The 18,679-nt window shown below is 43.9% G+C and overlaps 1 protein-coding gene across 1 annotated transcript in view; it reads right to left on the bottom strand.

Moving 5' to 3' along the window:
• Positions 1 to 6,205: 6,205 nt before the first annotated feature.
• The window catches only part of tpx2 (TPX2 microtubule nucleation factor), a 52,347-nt gene continuing 39,873 nt past the window's right edge, over positions 6,206 to 18,679 (bottom strand). Inside the window, exons 7-16 of the mRNA XM_068000737.1 lie at positions 17,612 to 17,763; positions 16,547 to 16,724; positions 14,137 to 14,272; positions 12,851 to 13,070; positions 12,388 to 12,486; positions 11,424 to 11,600; positions 11,052 to 11,198; positions 10,581 to 10,692; positions 8,628 to 8,812; positions 6,206 to 6,521 (exon numbers count right to left, since the gene is read on the bottom strand). Coding sequence (XP_067856838.1) covers positions 6,411 to 6,521; positions 8,628 to 8,812; positions 10,581 to 10,692; positions 11,052 to 11,198; positions 11,424 to 11,600; positions 12,388 to 12,486; positions 12,851 to 13,070; positions 14,137 to 14,272; positions 16,547 to 16,724; positions 17,612 to 17,763 — 1,517 coding nt within the window. The 3' untranslated portion in view covers positions 6,206 to 6,410. The remainder of the gene's footprint in view (positions 6,522 to 8,627; positions 8,813 to 10,580; positions 10,693 to 11,051; positions 11,199 to 11,423; positions 11,601 to 12,387; positions 12,487 to 12,850; positions 13,071 to 14,136; positions 14,273 to 16,546; positions 16,725 to 17,611; positions 17,764 to 18,679) is intronic.

Here is an 18,679-nt window from a genome sequence, read left to right on the forward strand (position 1 = left end):
TGCTCTCCTGATGATCTTGTGGAGGCAAAGGATACAAGTTGCAGAAACAAAATCCAAGGATGGTTTTTAGTTAGTTATCCTGGGCATGCCATCAAACTTAGCTAGCTATCAGGGCAAGTATGAACACTCAGAATTGAGGGCTCACTTATAAGGGTCACCTGAGAGTGTCAAAAATATATCGACAGGAAAAAGACCCATTAACATAACTAGCCAGTCCTCTGAAGCAGTATGACCATGTCAAACCTCTTCTGCTTTAGTAGCTCATTTGAAACCCTAGTCTAATTGGACAGATTCTCCCGGTTTTCTTGAGGACTGAAAAATACCTCAAGTAGAAACGTGGAGGTGAAAATTCCAGAAGCCAGAAGTTCTGTCCACCCATCAGCTTTCAGCCTGACCGGTCCCAAACTTCAGCAGGGTTTTGCAATGGCATCTTGTCATTCCCTTGCTGGTCTTTCTATATCCTTCGGCATTAAGGGTCCCCCAATTACAACAGTATACCTGATTCATGGAGCCACACTCACCACTGGCTGCATAAGAGGTGGATCTGAGGGAGCCGAGCACTTCCAAAAGTGATGAACAACCCCCCTCCCCCAGCCCCATTTTGGTGCGAAAGTGAGAGAAACTAGTGCCAGGAATCCATTTCAGACAACTCCAAAACCCTCCAAGGAGATGCTGGACGGGATAAGACTGAAAAATAAATAGATTCATCCTGTGGTTCAGAAATAGGAGGGATCAAACGGGGGGAAATGCAAGGCAGTCTAAGACAAGTTTACAGCGCATGTGCATAAATGCTCAGTGTGGTAAATAAGTTTGGTGAGCTGCAGGCTCAAGATACCACATGGGACTATGATATAGTGGCAGTAACAGAGACCTGGCTCAAAGGAGGGGAGGATTGGGCACTTAATATTCCTGGCTACAAGGATTCAGGAAAGATAGGGGAGGAAGGAGGCGGGGTGTCAGTATTGATCAAAGAAACTATTTAGCACTGGAAAGGGATGATGTAGTTGAGGGATCAAAGGCAGAATCTATTTGGTTAGAATTAAGGAACAATAGAGGAGCTATTACACTACTGGGTGTATACTAAAGGCAAACAAATAGTGGGAAGGAGATAGAGGAGAACATTTGCAGGGAAATTCCATAAAGATGTGAGAACTACAGAGTAGTGATAATGGGGGACTTCAATTATCCCAATATAGACTGGGATAGTAACAGAGTAAAGGGCAAAGGGAGGGGGGGGGGGGGGGGGGGGAGGAATTCCTGAAATGTGTTCAAGAACTTTCTGGAACAGTGTGTTTCCAGCCCAACCAGGAAGGAAGCAATGTTGGAACTAGTTCTGGGGATGAAGTGGGGCAGGTGGAGCATGTTTCGTTGGAGCAGAAGTTGGGGAAACAGTGATCATAATTTCATCAGGTTTAGAATAGTTATGGAAAAGGACAAGGAACAATCAAATGTGAAAATGCTGGAGTGAAAATTTCAGTGAGTTAAAAAGGGATCTGGCCCAGGTGGATTGGAATCAGAAATTGGTGGCAGAACAATAATTGAACAATGGGAGGCCTTCAAGGAGGAGATAGTTCGGGTGCAGAGTAGACACATTCCCATAAGGGGGAAAGGAAGGGCATCCAAAACGAGAGCTCCCTGGATGATTAAAGATAGAGATTAAAATGAAACAGAAAAATTAGGCTTATGATGAATATAAGGTTCATAATACAGTAGAGAACCAGGCTGAATACAAAAAGATCTAAAAAAAAGGACTGAGAGGGGCAAAGAGAGAGTATGAGAATAGATTAATAGCTAACATAAAAGGGAAGCCAAAAGTCTTTTATAAACATAAATAGTGGAAGGGGGAACCAATTAGGGACTAAAAAGATCTTGTGGAGGCAGGGGGCATGGCAAAGGAACTAAAGTACGGGTACGGTAGCATAGTGGTTTTGTTACTGGACTAGTAATCCAGAGACCTGGACTAATGATCCGGAGTCATGAGTTCAAATCCCTCCACGGCAGCTGGGGAATTTAAGTTCAATTAATTAAATAAATTCAATTAATTAAATAAATAAAATCTGGAATTAAAATACTGGTATCAGTAATGGTGGCCATGAAACTACTGGATCATCGTAAAAACCCATCTGGTTCACTAATGCCCTTTAGGGAAGGAAACCTGCCGTCCTTACCCGGTCTGGCCTATATGTGACTCCAGACCCACAGCAATGTGGTTGATTCTTAATTGCCCTCTGAAATTGCTTAGCAAGCCACTCAGTTGTAAAATCTTGCTAAAAAAAATCCTAATAAGAATAAAACCGGATAGACCGCTCGGCACCGGACACGACAAAGGCAAACCAAGCCCAGTCGACCCTGCAAAGTCCTCCTCACTAACATCTGGGGACTTGTGCCAAAATTGGGAGCTGTCCCACAGACTAGTCAAGCAACAGCCTGACATAGCCATACTCACAGAATCATACCTTTCAGCCAACGTCCCGGACTCTTCCATCATCATCCCTGGGTATGTCCTGTCCCACCGGCAGGACAGACCCACCAGAGGTGGCGGTACAGTGATATACAGTCAGGAGGGCGTGGCCCTGGGAGTCCTCAACATTGACTCTAGACCCCATGAAATCTCATGGCATCAGGTCAAACATGGGCAAGGAAACCTCCTGCTGATTACCACCTACCGTCCTCCCTCAGCTGATGAATCAGTCCTCCTCCATGTTGACCACCACTTGGAGGAAGCACTGAGGGTAGCAAGGGCACAGAATGTACTCTGGGTGGGGGACTCCAATGTCCATCACCAAGAGTGGCTTGGTAGCACCACGACTGACCGCAGTCCTGAAGGACATAGCTACCAGACTGGGCCTGTGGCAGGTGGTGGGACAAATTTACTTGACCTCGTCCTCACCAATCTACCTGTCGCAAATGCATCTGTCCATGACAGTATTGGTAGGAGTAACCACCGCACAGTCCCGTCTTCGCACTGAGGACACCATCCAACATGTGGCACGACCACCGTGCTAAATGGGATAGATTCAGAACAGATCTAGCAGCTCAAAACTGGGCATCCATGAGGTGCTGTAGGCCATCAGCAGCAGCATTGTACTCCAGCACAATCTGTAACCTCATGGCCTGGCATATTCCTCACTCTACCATTACCAAGCCAGGGGATCAAACCTGGTTCAATGAAGAATGTGGAAGAGCGTGCCAGGAGCAGCACCAGGCGTACCGAAAAATGAGGTGCCAACCTGTTGAAGCTACAACTCAGGACTACATGCATGCTAAACAGCGGAAGCAACATGCTATAGACAGAACTAAGTAATTCCACAACCAACGGATCTGCAGTCCTGCCACATCCCGTCGCGAATGGCGGTGGACAACTAACGGGAGGAGGAGGCTCTGTAAACATCCCCATCCTCAATGATGGCCGAGTCCAGCACGTGAGCGCAAAAGACAAGGCTGAAGTGTTTGCAACCATCTTCAGCCAGAAGTGCCGAGTGGATGATCCATCTCGGCCTCCTCCCGATATCCCCACCATCACAGAAGCCAGTCTTCAGCCAATTTGATTCACTCCATGCGATATCAAGAAACGGCTGAGTGCACTGGATACAGCAAAGGCTATGGGCCCCGACAACATCCCGGCTGTAGTGCTGAAGACTTGTGCTCCAGAACTAGCTGCGCCTCTAGCCAAGCTGTTCCAGTACAGCTACAACACTGGCATCTACCCGACAATGTGGAAAATTGCCCAGGTATGTCCTGTCCACAAAAAGCAGGACAAATCCAATCCGGCCAATTACCGCCCCATCAGTCTACTCTCAATCATCAGCAAAGTGATGGAATACTCTCCACTTGTCCAGATGAGTGCAGCTCCAACAACATTCGAGAAGCACGACACCATCCAGGACAAAGCAGCCCACTTGTTTGGTACCCCATCCACCACCCTAAACATTCACTCCCTTCACCACCAGCGCACTGTGGCTGCAGTGTATCTACAGGATTCACTGTAGCAACTCCCAAACCCGCGACCTCTACCACCTAGAAGGACGAGGGCAGCAAGCACATGGCCACAACACCACCGGCATATTCCCCCCTCCAAGTCACGCACCATCCCGACTTGCAAATATATCGCTGTTCCTTCATCGTCGCTGGGTCAAAATCCTGGAACTCCCGAACAGCACTGTGGGAGAACCTTCACCACATGGACTGCACGGTTCAAGAAGGAGGCTCACCACCACCTTCTCAAGGGCAATTAGGGATGGGCAATAAATGCTGGCCTTGCCAGTGACACCCACATTCCATGAACAAATAAAAGGTACCGCACGGATGGAGGCTATTTGGCCTATTGTGCCTGAGCCAGCTCTTTGAAGGAGCTACCAATTGGTCCCTTCCCCTCTTTTCCCCATAGCCCTGTAATTTTTTTTCCCTCCAACTATTTACGTAATTCTTTGAAAGTTACTATTAAATCTGCTTCCACCACTAGAGAGGGTACAGAGGAGATTTATGAGGATGTTGCAGGATTGGAAAATTTTAGCTATGAGGAAAGATTGGATAGGCTGGGCTTCTCCTTGGAACAGGCTGCTTTGTCCTGGATGGTGTTGAGCTTCTTGATTGTTGTTGGAGCTGCACTCATCTAGGCAAGTGGAGAGTATTCCATCACACTCATGACTTGTGCCTTGTAGATGGTGGAAAGGCTTTGGGGAGTCAGGAGGTGAGTCACTCGCTGCAGATTACCCAGCCTCTGACCTGTTCTTGTAGCCGCAGTATTTATATGGCTGGTCCAGTTAAGTTTCTGGTCAATGGTGACCCCCAGGATGTTGATGGTGGGGGAATTCAGCGATGGTAATGCCATTGAATGTCAAGGGGAGGTGGTTAGACTCTCCCTTGTTGGAGATGGTCATTGCCTGGCACTTGTCTGGCACGAATGTTACTTGCCACTTATGAGCCCAAGCCTGGATGTTGTCCAGGTCTTGCCACATGCAGGCTCGGACTGCTTCATTATCTGAGGGGTTGTGAATGGAACTGAACACTGTGCAATCAGCGGACATCCCCGTTTCTGACCTTATGATGGAGGGAAGGTCATTGATGAAGCAGCTAAAGATGGCTGGGCCTTGGACACTGCCTTGAGGAACTCCTGCAGCAATGTCCTGGGGCTGAGATGATTGGCCTCCAACAACCACTACCATCTTCCTTTGTGCTAGGTATGACTCCAGCCACTGGAGAGTTTTCCGATTCCCATTGACGTCAATTTTACTAAGGCTCCTTGGTGCCACACTCGGTCAAATGCTGCCTTGATGCCAAGGGCAGTCACTCTCACCTCACCTCTGGAATTCAGCTCTTTTGTCCATGTTTGGACCAAGGCTGTAATGAGATCTGGAGCCGAGTGGTCCTGGCAGAACCCAAACAGAGCATCGGTGAGCAGGTTATTGGTGAGTAAGTGCCGCTTGATAGCACTGTCGACTCAGCACAGAATACCCAGCCTCTGACCTGCTCTTGTACCCACAGTATTTATGTGGCTGGTCCAGTTAAATTTCTGGTCAATGGTGACTATTCTCATTGGAGATGGTCATTGCCTGGCACAAATGTTACTTGCCATTTATCAGCCCAAGCCTGGATGCATGTGGGCATGGCCTGCTTTGTTATGAGGGGTTGCAAATGGAACTAAACACTCTGCAATCTCCATTTCTGACCTTATGGTGGAGGGAAGGTCAATGATGAAGCAATTGAAGATGGTTGGGCCTAGGACACTGCCCTGAGGAACTCCTGCAGCAATGTCCTGGGGCTGAGATGATTGGCCTATGATATTATTCTATCAGAATAATTGAGTGCACAGAATGGTTAGTTGCTGCTTACTTTCTTGTAAAGTCAGACAGGACTTGCTTTGCACAAGAGGAACCATCACTAAATGGCACTGAGCTAATAGTTGAGTTAACATTCATTGCAGCATAGAGCACTTCCAGGTGGGATGCAGAGTAACACTCCCAGTCCAAGTGTATCACATTCAGAGCTGTTCGACATCATTGGTCCACATCCAAGAACTGGAATGATTCCACTCAGATGATTACCTACCAGTCTGAACAGGGATCGGAACCCAAGTGCCAGGGTGAAAGGTTACTCTAACCAAATGCACCATGTGTGCGTGAAAGTTTAATAAATGGAGGAACAGAACGAGTGACATGGACTGAATGGGCTTTAAACATTCTATAGCCAAGAAGGTGAACAATAATTAAAATTTAAAACTTTATTGAGCAACACAAGTTATGAACTAATGACTACAATCTTAAAATAGTACAATACAAGTTATGAACTAGGTGATTACAAACTTAAAATAGTACAACAGTTATAGCAATAATCCTGGAGTGAAGTTAGAAACATCACAGACAGCTCCAAACCTTACATGGGGATTCTGGACACAAAGTAAGTAGCACACATTACAGCCTAAACCGATCAGAAAAATTGGGAGTGCGTGGAACTGTGAGTTGCTGCTCACTGGGTTTGATTTCCACTTTCTTGTACTGTCGGACAGGATTGGCTTTGTGCACCTGCAAACAAAAAAAAACTTAATGGTTCAGCAATCCGGTATTTCAGTTTAACTTTCACAGCAGATGACCTGAAAGCTGCAGATTCTCACAATGTTGACTAACCTAGGACACGATGGGATTCCCAGGTTCAGGATGCCTGAATGTGCCACAGCAAATCTCACCATTAGCACAAGTACTAGACTAGAAAGTGATAGATAACTGGAACAGTCTTATTTAGATCTCTGAAGACATCATTTATGCCTTCATTTTTTTTTTGGGGGGGGGGGGGGGGGGGGTGGCATTTTTGGTATATGGAATACTAATCCTGCATAGAGTGAGACTTTCAATGGATCAGCCATGTGGCAGGTAAAATTCAGACTTATTTTGTTTAAATAAAATGCTAAAACCATTAAAAACACAAGTTATTACCTAATGACCAACCAAGGATAAAGCTAACTAACCCTATATGCTTAAAGAGATGATTTCAAATGCTGGGACAGAGTCAGATATATCCAGCACTATACTTTAACCCTATTACATGGCTCCTTACTTTAGCTACTGATCACTGTCAAAAGATTTCTGAAAACGCAATAAATATCAACTGCATTGCCCTTGTCCCCCATGTTAGCAACATCTCAAAGTATCACTCATACCTCCCACACCAGAAAATTGAAAAGAGTGCTGACCACCAGTGGACAGTCTATTCCCGCTCAGTGTTGGGAGCTTTCAAGGTGAAGTCCAAGGGAAACATGGTAGCCACAATTGATCACTAGAACTTCTACCCATTGTGGGTCAGCCTGCTATAAGAGCCAGGCCATTGAGTAGAAGCCCTGCCACTCTATATAGGTCTGAGAATCAGGTCTGGGCCACCAGAGTCACTAGAATCACTTCCTCATCATATTTCTTTACCCTTCCCTTCTGTAGACAGCTCAAAAGGCATCAGCTTTCCTGTATTAGGTGAAGCTGCCCATGTATTAAAGATGCACCCCCACAAGACCTAAGATCTAAGTTCAAGGAAACTTCACAAGCAATATAACCCTACAACACCCACATCCTCACAGAACAAACTGTAAAAATTGACACCCAAAACCCCTAGCTCCACTGAGCAGTTACTCCATGTACACCCAGTTTTCTCTCCATCCCCCAACTGAATGAGTCCTGTACTCTACAAGTATTCACCATTTGAACAAATACAACTACTTTCTAAGCTAGCACCTGAATGAGGAAACTGTGCAAGCCATTGACAGACTCCTAGACCAGTGCCTTATACCTTAACTTTGTGAATACAACTGGTCAATGCCTTTATAAGCGTTAAATCAGTCACTTACAAGACAATGGAGTTTAAAAACAAGCTACAGTTAAGTTAAACTGGGACATGGACTTAATACAAGAACAGTCTGTTCTGGCTCTGTAACTGAAAGGCCAAACCACATTCAAACACATATGGTGCTTGTTCAGTTATGTGTAGGACTATCAGCTACTTGTGAATCTATGACAGTTATGCAAATCCAGGAAGTCACTGTATTTAAATGAGCTCAGATGAGCAGAGTTGTTCAGTTTGAACCAAAATGACAGGTTAGACTACCTGGTTCTTTCAGTTTAAAAAAGGAAAACAAACTGTATACAACAGTTACCTACAAAATAGCTTAGTATATAGATTGTAACCCTCTTGTTTTTCCATTCATGGTTAGTATATGTATTTATGCAGTCACTTGTTCATCAATAAATTCACTCAATTTTAAATCTAAAATTAAATTCAATGCAGCACCGTCACTATTGCTACTGGACCTACCTTGCAATTGGCAACAATTTTCCAACTATTGTCCTGGGCACACAAACTTACGTGATACCAGGGCTGGTGAATATTCTAATCAAGACTACAGGGAGCTATGACTTGCCTGAGAGCAACATAAAATACATAATCTAAAGTGTCTGGGGCGACAGGCAGGAAAGCACCAAAAGTAGTCCTGGATTACGTTAGGTTATATAGTGCTGATTGTTGTACTCTTCACATTTGCAAATTACTGCAAGATTGTACAACCCCAGAAGCAGTGTGAAATTACAAATGTTAACAGGGAACAATGACACCCACTCCCTGTCCTTGAGCCCAGATAACCAGCTACTCACTAGTTCCTGCCGAAGTCTGGCAGTTTCTCCTCTTTCATTCTCTTCAATTTCTTTCCGTTTTTCCTGTTCGAGCTGCTCTCTCATGGATTCTTTCTCTGCTTTGTACATTTCGAATTCCATGCGCTCTTTTGCACGCTTCTCTGTTGCCAACTCAAACTTCTCCTGAGCTATAGAATCAACATTTTCTAAGTTTGGAAACAATGAAAAACAAGGGTTCAAATAATAAAACTTCAGTAATTTGTGACAAAGGAGAAATCACATTAAGGGAAGTGATCCAAAATACAGGGAAGGGAAAGGCACCAAGACAAAATGGAAAAAGCAAAACACAAGGAGTTTCCTCTTGCAGTACCGTATCCAAGATCGGATGAGGCTTCCTTCTTTAAATGTAGGCCAACATAGACCAGACCAACTGATCCTCTGTACTCCAACTGCATAAATGTCATGGATCTCTTCTTCCCTCCGCCCCTCCCCATCATTTATATATTGGGTGACACTGGCAGTGTCCCAAAATATTCTCACCACCACCTCTGATCTTAAAAAGGAACTTTCATGTCACCATTGCTAAAGCTGCTACACCTACATTCCTCTTCATGCCAAGCACTTCTGCCCTTCAACTTAGTGCAATCTGTCCAAAGCACAAACATTGGTTCCAAATCTAGGGAAGCTCCAACATCTCATGGTCTTGGCCAAGATACCAGGAAAAGCTGGTCCTTTGCTAGCAATCCTTCTCACCATTAGCTTCCAACCTCAATACCAATGCTCCTCTGAATTTGCCTCATTCCTCCCAAGCTCCCAATACACCAACCAACCTTCTCTGCCTCTCGTAATACTCAGTACCTGCTTACAATTTCTCAGGAAATCACCTTATTTTTCAATCTTTTACTCCTTTTAAAACCCAATCTTAGCATCACCAACCTCCTTTGCTTGTGTCCTGCACTATAAGTTATGGATGTTGACTTCAGCTTCTTTCTGAAAATTCCTCTGCAATTTGACAAACAAGTTGGAGGAAAGGTTCCACATCCCACATTAAGACCCTCCCATGAGCTCACCACCCTCTAAAAAGGAAGTGAGCTCTGGGGCAGTCTATGAGGACTCAGCTAGAGCTCTGCCAATGTGCTCTGAGCTCACCCTACATGGTATAGGAACTCAGGACAGCAGCAAGGACCAAGGGATCATTGAGCAAGACTAGATGCATAGGGCATATAAATAGTTGTATATGTGGCAGCACAGTGATAGCAATTGCCCATCCTAGGATGTACTGGATACCAGTATGCCTGGATGTGGAGTGGTGAACTGGCATCAGTATAAACCTCCTCAAACAGGGAGAACCATAGGAAAAAGCACAGGTCTATTTACAAATCCCAGGCACTCCAGCAGAGCTAGGTGCTCTGTACTGTCTCCACTGGTGATTCGTCCAAAAACAGAGGAGAAATTATCCACACAAGTACTAATCACTTCAGAGACTGCAATGTAAATCCTGGGGACTGAACCAGAAAAGAGCAGCACTTTGTACAGATCATTCGCTTCACTAATTAGAGCCCCCAAGGTGCTTCCAGTGTGCACACATATCCTTCAGGTTAACTGCAAGTAGCCAATGCTCAACTACACCAATTACATGATCTACAGTAGTAATCACCTTCAAGATGAAGGCATTCAAGCAACTGAGATCTCAGATGGGCCAAAACCCTGCTGCTTTTTGGGCCAGTGACATTGTGCAAGTCCCATCCTCTCCCTACACGAGACTTCCTAGCGAGTGACCTTGGGTAATCCCTGCTCACTAAATATTTTACACCTTCACTTCTATGCAAGTGATTTTTGAATTTAACCTCAATTAAGGGATACAAATTGTTCAAGAACTATATGAGCAAAAATGTCCACGATTCCTCCCATTTTCTTTGCCCCTCCTTCCAAAGAGCAAGAACTTCAAAATGAAAAACAAACGATAATGAATACCTGTCAACGATCGGTCTGCCTTCTTTGGTAGAAATGGCTCGCGGTAAATAACAGAATTGGGATTGGCTTTAAAGCACACAGCTTCCTTTTGTTGTCTCAGCTCTTCCTTCATCTGTATAAAGAAATTAGATCTTTGTTGAACACCCTTGGATGAAGCCAAATGTCCACAGGCAGGACTTGAAGCCAGCTGTATGATAAATCACAGCAGCCTGGTCCTATCCTTAAATCATTTCCATACATGCACTTCCCAGCAGAAGTAACTGCACAGCAATTAATTCCAGGAATCCTGGCCAATTTTTCCCTTCCCAATTGCAGGAGTGCTGAAGCTAACTCACCATAGATCAGGGATCGAACCTAGACCTCCTTAGTCCACGATTCATTTGGTAGACTCACGGGAACATTGGAGGAGCCAGGGCAAAAACATTTAATTCAAAAAAATGTAGTCACACAGGATGATTGAGAGAAACTTACCATCTGTGCCCAACGCTGGTCTTTGATAGCACCACGTTCTTCTATACGCAGATGGAACGGCTGCACTTTGGTCGGGGACTTCACCACCTTCTCCGGTAACCGGGCAGATTCAAAGTCAGGAAGCGGCTGTGCTTTAAAAGCAGGGAACTGCACAAGATAATGTAGACACTCCAATGACCATTACTGATCTAAGTTTAATAGATTTATAGAGTGCAAACTAAGGAAATAGAAAATATTTCTGAATATACACTGTTCTAAAAGTTATCAAACATACCCTCATTGTTGATAACCATGGCATGCAATGTGAAAACCCTTTAAGCTGGATTCTGAAGATTAGTTATTTTTGAATGGATTAGATTTCAAATGAATTACCTCAGACATCTCCTTGCGCAGCTCTTGTATTTTCTTCGCCTTCAACACTTCCCTCCGTTTGTCCCGGGCCTCGAATGAGAATGGCTGGATTTCTACAATCTTGTCTTCTGAAGATTTTGGCTTGAATGGGACAGCATAGTGTGGCATGGGATTGGCTTTAATCACATGCTTTTCCTCCTGAAAGTTTTAATAGGCAAGCTCTGCATTCACAAGAAAAAAGTACCACTGGACACATTTGTCTAGTTTTAGTAACACTGAGGAAGGTTGCACCATTTTAGAACCTGGACCAAAGTCAAAACCACTAGTATGCAGGGTCTCTACAAAGAAACTGTTGATCAGCTTAAATTGCACAGTTTACTTACAGTCTGAAACAAGACAGTTTAGTGAATGCTAAATGATTAATATAGCAGTGAAGGCCCTAGCGACTGCCCAAGATTCTGGGGCCTTTTTAGAAATCAAGAAAAAGGGTTAGTGTCCTTTTGAGAACCAACCATCACCATTTCCTCACTATATATGCAAACTGAATAAAAATAGACTTTCTGCCATTTTCCAGCACAAGTGAAAGTTAGACAATATTTTCACCCTTTCTAATTTTCTCCCCTCCTGGGGTAGAGCTCTGAAGCACTGGCTTCCCTCCAGTAGCCTCCCAATCAAAACACGATGCCATCTCCCAACACTGCACTGATTGCTGCCACTCAAGCCTGACGCCAGTGACACTTCCAGTACAGAGCTGAAGGAGCAAGTCAAAAACACCAAGCTGGTGATATATAAATCAAAGTCCGATTCCAGCAGCAGCTCTGATGGCAAACTCAAATGGGTCAGTGTGCTGACTGCCAATACAAACCAATTGACTCATTCCTGTGGGGAGGAGATGAAGGGAATCAATGGTCAGGTCAGAATTTCTGTATTCTTAACCTATGGTCATCCATGAATGACGGATTAGAAGTGTAAACTTCACCCCTACCTTCTCTTCCTCCTGGTGTGGAATTCTCACACGGTTCTTGATTGCAAAAGCTGGAGATTTAGGCATGGTTATGGGTAGCAGTTTTTTCTCTGGGACTCCCTGTAAGAAAGTAATTTGCAGCATTAAAACAACCCACAAGCAGTCAAACTCAAAAAAGTCAACTACTGATCAGGAATTTAACTGAATATTGCTTCAGCTCAATTAAGCTTATTGAAGTTTGATTGTAAATCTCTACACGGGAATTTTTGGACCAATAAATTCTATTCAGCAAGTGATGCAATTAGATACGAACTAAACAAAGGCACCAACATTAACAGCTCAAAAGTACAACCATGGATAGTGCAGAATCAGTCTGGAATTGAATTTCCGAATTGTCCATACAGCTATAAAATTATTACAATAATTCCTAAAAATCTCCAACTGCGCTTTTTCTTGCGGGGGGCCAGCGGAAGAGAATCCTTACCACAACATCTTCCAGTATCCTAGTAGGACAGGGCCGCGAATGGAAGCTGTGGTCCTCCACTTCTCCAGGCTTCCGGTTTTCCTCCCGCTCCCGGATGCGCTTCTCTATCTCCAGATCAAAACCAATAGGTTCTGTTAGTTCCTTCACACGCGGCTTCTTGGGCAGAATCGGGCCACCTTCCAGGATTCTGGGATTTACTTCCTGAGCTTTGAATTTGTAGCTGGAAAAGCAGGAATCAGGTCTAATGAATCTCAGGTCCCACCTTTGCCTTAACCGTTGCTTCAGAGTCCCAGGACCTCAACCCTGAAATTCAGACTGGTGACCCAACCATTTCAGTGAGATGGCAGCTTGTTTATTGGAAGTACAGCCAGAGTTAAAGCTCCACATCCAGTAGGAATTCCCTTCATTCAACCGGGAGAATCCAACAAGGGGCACTGCTCCCTCCACCAGCTTTGGTGACACCGCTAACAGTTTACGCTCAGCCTCACCTAGGTACATCAGTGCTTTGTTCATAAAAGAAACAGCAAGAATGAAGCCCAAAGCACTGAAACATACCCATTTAATTTTGGCATAATAAAACAGGTGAACACAGAAACCAATGTATTACTTCAAAATATACAATTCCAAACCCCACCAGGGAAGAACTCAGGGCTTAGCAAGCTAACTGTTGGCCGATTGCTGAGGTCTGCAGAAGGTGCGGGTTTGATGGACTGAGTGGAACCACAAATGACCAGTCAGGAAGATTACCACACTAGCTTGGGCTGTAGTGGCACTGACCTGGATAGTCTGCTCAGGTCTGTATTAGGCTGACACAAAAGCCAAGCTCAGTCTCACAGCATATTGCAATAAGTGGATGTCTGGAGGAACAAGGACTTCACCCGGCACTTTTTTAAATATAGCAAGGAGGGGGGGGGGAAACTAAGTGCCATGTAAACCAATCTAAAATCACAAGCTATGGTGATTCCATAATCTGCTTGATGTTGCAGTGCCAAACTGACCCTGATCCTCATTATTTTAGTGGTGGATTACACAAGCAGAGAAATCCTGAAAATCTCACTAGGGCCAGGTGCAACATTAAAGTCCTAGTGGTGAGACTGGATCCCTGGATTACAGGGTACAAGGGAACAGTATGACTTACTGACCCAGTTTAAAAGTCCACACCCCTTTGTTCCTTGAGCTGCACATCCATGTGACAAACTATACATGTCCAGCACTTGAGCATTTTAGCATGGGCTGTAAACAGAGAGGGGAAAGGTGTTTTCAGCTTTCTGGAAAATTGCACTTACGATTGTATTTTCTCTAGTTCCTCTGCTTCTATTTCAGCCGTGCTCTTACAGATCGTTGGTCGAGCACGGCCCTTAGTTGTCAGCATTGGAGTTCGAGGTCTAGTCAGTTTCATCTTCCCAGACACCTTGGAAGGACCTAGGAAAAAGAGAGAGTAAGCTTTCAGCTTCAAATCATGTTTGTTTGCACCGGTCAGGAACCTTTAATTATAGAAAGGCTATAGTGAAAGCAAAAAGCATCATAGTGTGCTTGTACAAGACCTTGGTTCGGCCTCATCTACAACACAGTGCCCAGTTCTTGTCTTCTCATGATGGAGATAGAAACCCTGGAAAGGTTCAGAGGCAGGTTAATACCTGGCATAAAAATGCCAATAGGCTGAAATTGGGTCTTTTTACTATAAAACAGCACAGACTTTGGGGTGATTTGATTGAAGTATTTAAAATGAAGGCACTATACATGTTAGACAGGTTAGGGAGAATGAGGGGATGGGTGTATAAGTTATGTAAGCATTGAACTAGGTTAGATGTCGAGGATTTTTCTTTTCGGAGTCAGTCCTTTGGAATAAGCTGCCAGCTCGTGGAGCGAGTAAACATTGGCTGAAAACATTCAAAGGAAAGCTGGACGAGTTCCTGGAGGAAGCCGCTATCACTGAGTACAAAAGGTAGATGCGATGTTGGGTCATGTACCTCGGTCACCTATCTCCTGGATCTTGTTTTTGATCACCTTTGGGGGGGGAATTTCCCAGAATTTTTTTTTTTGCCTGAACTTGTCTGGGGTAGGTTTAAGAAAAAAGGTTTGCCTCTCCCAGGCCATTACATGGCTGGTGGGGTGCACTGAAGGGACATGCTTAGTTGCAACATGACTAATGGGATAGGCTCGATGGACCAGCTGATCTTTTGCTGTACTTTTGTATGTTCGTAGAAAGACATATTCAGTGTACAAAGTTTCAAATGATCGAAGCAGGCCTGGTCAGTTTATGTATTTTATTCCACTGTACCAGAGTGAATATGAGTTTGTGGTTCGGTTTTACCACATCAGAATTATGATCCAAAGTTATCCAACACGGGTCAATCGAAAACAGTTAGGAAAAGGGTAATTTCTTTACGCAGCGATTTATTGAGAGCTTGGAATACTTTAGGCAGAGATTACTGGATCTTTCAAGGGAAAATCGGATATAGTTGAAGAGGAAGATGTATGAGCAGAGGGATTAGTTCTGGATTGCTCCAGCAGACACGATGGGTCAAATTTCAATGGTGCTATATGGAGTGGTGGACACTTCCCCATAGTTTATGGTCCTGAGGCTTGAACAGATTCCTCAGACAGAATTAGAAGGAAGGGAACAAAAAAAAGGGACTTTAAAAGTTGGGTCCAACCAACCAGTTATTCACCAGTGGAAACTCAGCTGTGAATCCTTTGGGAACTGGCAAGGGTCTGCAATCTGAATCTGGGAATTTTAGGTGAAAGAGAAAGCAGGACAAGGAGAAAGGCATTAATGAGTCCAGGTCGAAGAGTCAGTAAAGGGCTTATCTGAAGCATAAGGGAGGGGAAAAAAGACACTTCAAATTTCAGGTCTCTGGTTCAATGTCATTCACTGTCACAAGAAGACAGTGTCCTCTATAATCTGCAGAGTACCTTTACTTCTGTTCAATGATAACGCCATCTGGGTCTGCAACAATAACATTCCTTGCTTTGTGTACTGCACACTACGGTCTCGCAGGTGCTGCCACTTGCTTCTCCTGCCTTTTGGAAGGCAGACTGAAAAGCACTCTAATGCAATGATGTCAATAGTAGACTAAAACGGTCTTATTTTACATAGAATATACAAGCAGAATACAGTTTTCACAGCAAGGTTACCTGTTTTCTGTTGCTCCTTGCAACATCAAAATATTAAATTATACAAACTTTGTCCTTTGATTATGGACCTACTGCACTGAAGTCAGCATCACTGGACTGATCAGTACTGTTAGAAAGTTAGAGCTCTGCTCTGACTGTTCCAGGCTCAAACTTGCTGCAGACATTCTTTCAGAGCAAGAAAGGGAGACAAAAGCACATTAAATGCTGGCCCTGGCAAATCACAGGCACTGCGAGTAATGCATCAGAATATGACCAGGCCGAGACCAATGTCTTATCGGCCTCAACAACTCAGCACAGGAACCATTCTGTTCTGCTTAACCTGACGTACAAAACAACCTGGGCCAATATCAGATGTTGATGCGCTGTTAGTATAATCTCCCAATACTGGAGGCTGACCGGGCATAGAATCAAGTTTCAATACAGACATTCTGGCCATCATTTTTTGGATTAATTCAACCATATAAGGAGAGATTATGTTAATCTACACATCTGGGTGATGGCTGGCTATTTTAGGATTCCATGTCACCAGTTTAGAAGTGGAGGGAAATTTCAGATTACCTTCCTCCTCCTGATACCTGCTCCTCAAGTGATAACGTGATGGTGTGCGACATTGAAATGCCTCAACCTGCTGTGCCAGAGAGACATATTCTTGGCTATCTGTATCCGCATGTTTCCTTTTGTTCCCACACGAGAGGTTGAAAGGCTTTGGTACTGTAGCACCTTTGTGTGCACGTATCTGGAATGATAAAGTTGCCAGTATTAAATACAAGCAGTCAGCAATATTTTGTAAATGCAAATTAATGTAGACCAACATTCAACATCAGCTGCCAATACTTCAAACTGGTTTGAATCTAGATCAGGCAGATTCATGGTGCTGAACCCAGCAAGATCAGTCTGCACATAGGCTAAACATATTTAAGAATCAGGTTTTCCTCAGGCAGTATATATGTAACACTGTTGCCCCCTCCCCATGAGCCTTCCAGAATTGAAAATTTTAGCTCAAAAATAAATCAGCACCTTGAATGTCAGATTACAGACAGACAAGTGACCACAGGGGCTAAAGTCTCAGTGACAAGTCAGTCTTCCTGATATTTCCCTTGCCCATTCCCAGCAAACCGGTCATATTTGAGATGCAGAAAATATTAAATCTGCTGTACAGCAATCAGTGACCATCTTTGAGGGGCTCAAATTATCTGAATAGGGATGTGAACATGAGACACCAAAGCAAAAGGAAAATTTTGTACTGATAATCCTTTCTGTAAACAAAAAAAATTCCACTGCCACACAAAAATTGCCCCCATCAGGAATCTCCCCAGATGGATTACCAAAAGCTTCAATACAGTGTTACACCTCCACGCAACACCAGCACAGACAGCTTGAGTAAGAGGGGGGAAAAAAACACACAGGGACTCTAGGAAGGAGTTACTTGCGCATTACTTGTTGCAATTTAAGCTTAAGCAACTTTCAATATGGAAATGTTAGTTGTCGACCACCGTGGGAAGGAAGAGGATTACAAACCACAGGATAATATTTCCCACCCCCTTTGTAGTCCCTGTTCATTACAAGACCCTGTACAATCCAAAGAATTTCACACAGATCTAGTGACTGTTACAAAATACTCACAGGAGACTGTTTGCGCAATTCACTGGTGAAATTCACTTCCTTGTACACTTTGTCCACTTGGCCTTCAGTGTGTGCTTTAATGCGCTTATCTGTGTGGAACTTGATATCCATTGGTTTTGTGGGTAGGATGTGTGTCCTTTTCTTGCTTTGACCTGAGAAAGTCATAGGTCAAAGCTGAGACCAGGTTTTTAAAACTATTGCAATAAACAGTAACCTTCTTGGTCGTGTATAGGGAGGGCTGGCTACTGCAGTTAGTCAAAAAATGGCAATATGGAGTCCAGGAATTTGTACTTTTAAAAAAAAGGTCTTGCCAAGATAAACAAACAGCATTAATACCCCAGAAGCAGTATGACCACATGCTTTTCCAAAGGAGAATCTGAAGAGGCTGATAAGATTTTACCTACAGTAATCACCAGGTCATTCTCCACTTACAAAGAAGCTGCTTTTGTTTTTGGTGGTGTGACAGGGAAGAGAAAAAATAAATTACCCAAATATTGCTCAGTTTTGGCAAATGGATAATCTCTCCAGTCCCACCATAATTTCTTGCATGCAGACTGGTTACATTTAATTAACAGGGAATAGATTATCCAAAGCAATTCCAATCACCCTACAATTTAAACCAAGTAATTGTACTAAAATTGCACAAGCTGCTTTTTATTTTACACCCAGTTCAAATTATCCAACTGTGAATCAACAAGAGTAGACTCAAACAATGGGTGGGGGAACCATATGACCAATGACTCTCGCCAGATGCCATGCTCACGAATCCCAGTGGGTCTGCCATCCCCTACCTCCTTGTAGAGTAGTTACCATTTGCATTGAGGGTGAGTGAATGAGGAGCAATCCATAACACTGTCAGGACAAACACTATAGCATTTTGCTTTAAAAAGTTGTTGCTCACATCTGTTCAAATTGCAGCAAATAATTATAGTAGGGCATTCAGACAGTAGGAAAGACTAGTATAGGATGGGAACCTGAGTAGGGAGACAGAGGAGGGGGAAACAAGGATAGAAACAAAGACAGAAAGGGAAGAAGCAATAGTGGAAGGCAGAGAAAACAAGGGTAAAA

This window comes from Heptranchias perlo, chromosome 19, assembly GCF_035084215.1.
Source record: "Heptranchias perlo isolate sHepPer1 chromosome 19, sHepPer1.hap1, whole genome shotgun sequence".
In the NCBI taxonomy this organism is placed as follows: Eukaryota; Metazoa; Chordata; class Chondrichthyes; order Hexanchiformes; family Hexanchidae; genus Heptranchias; species Heptranchias perlo.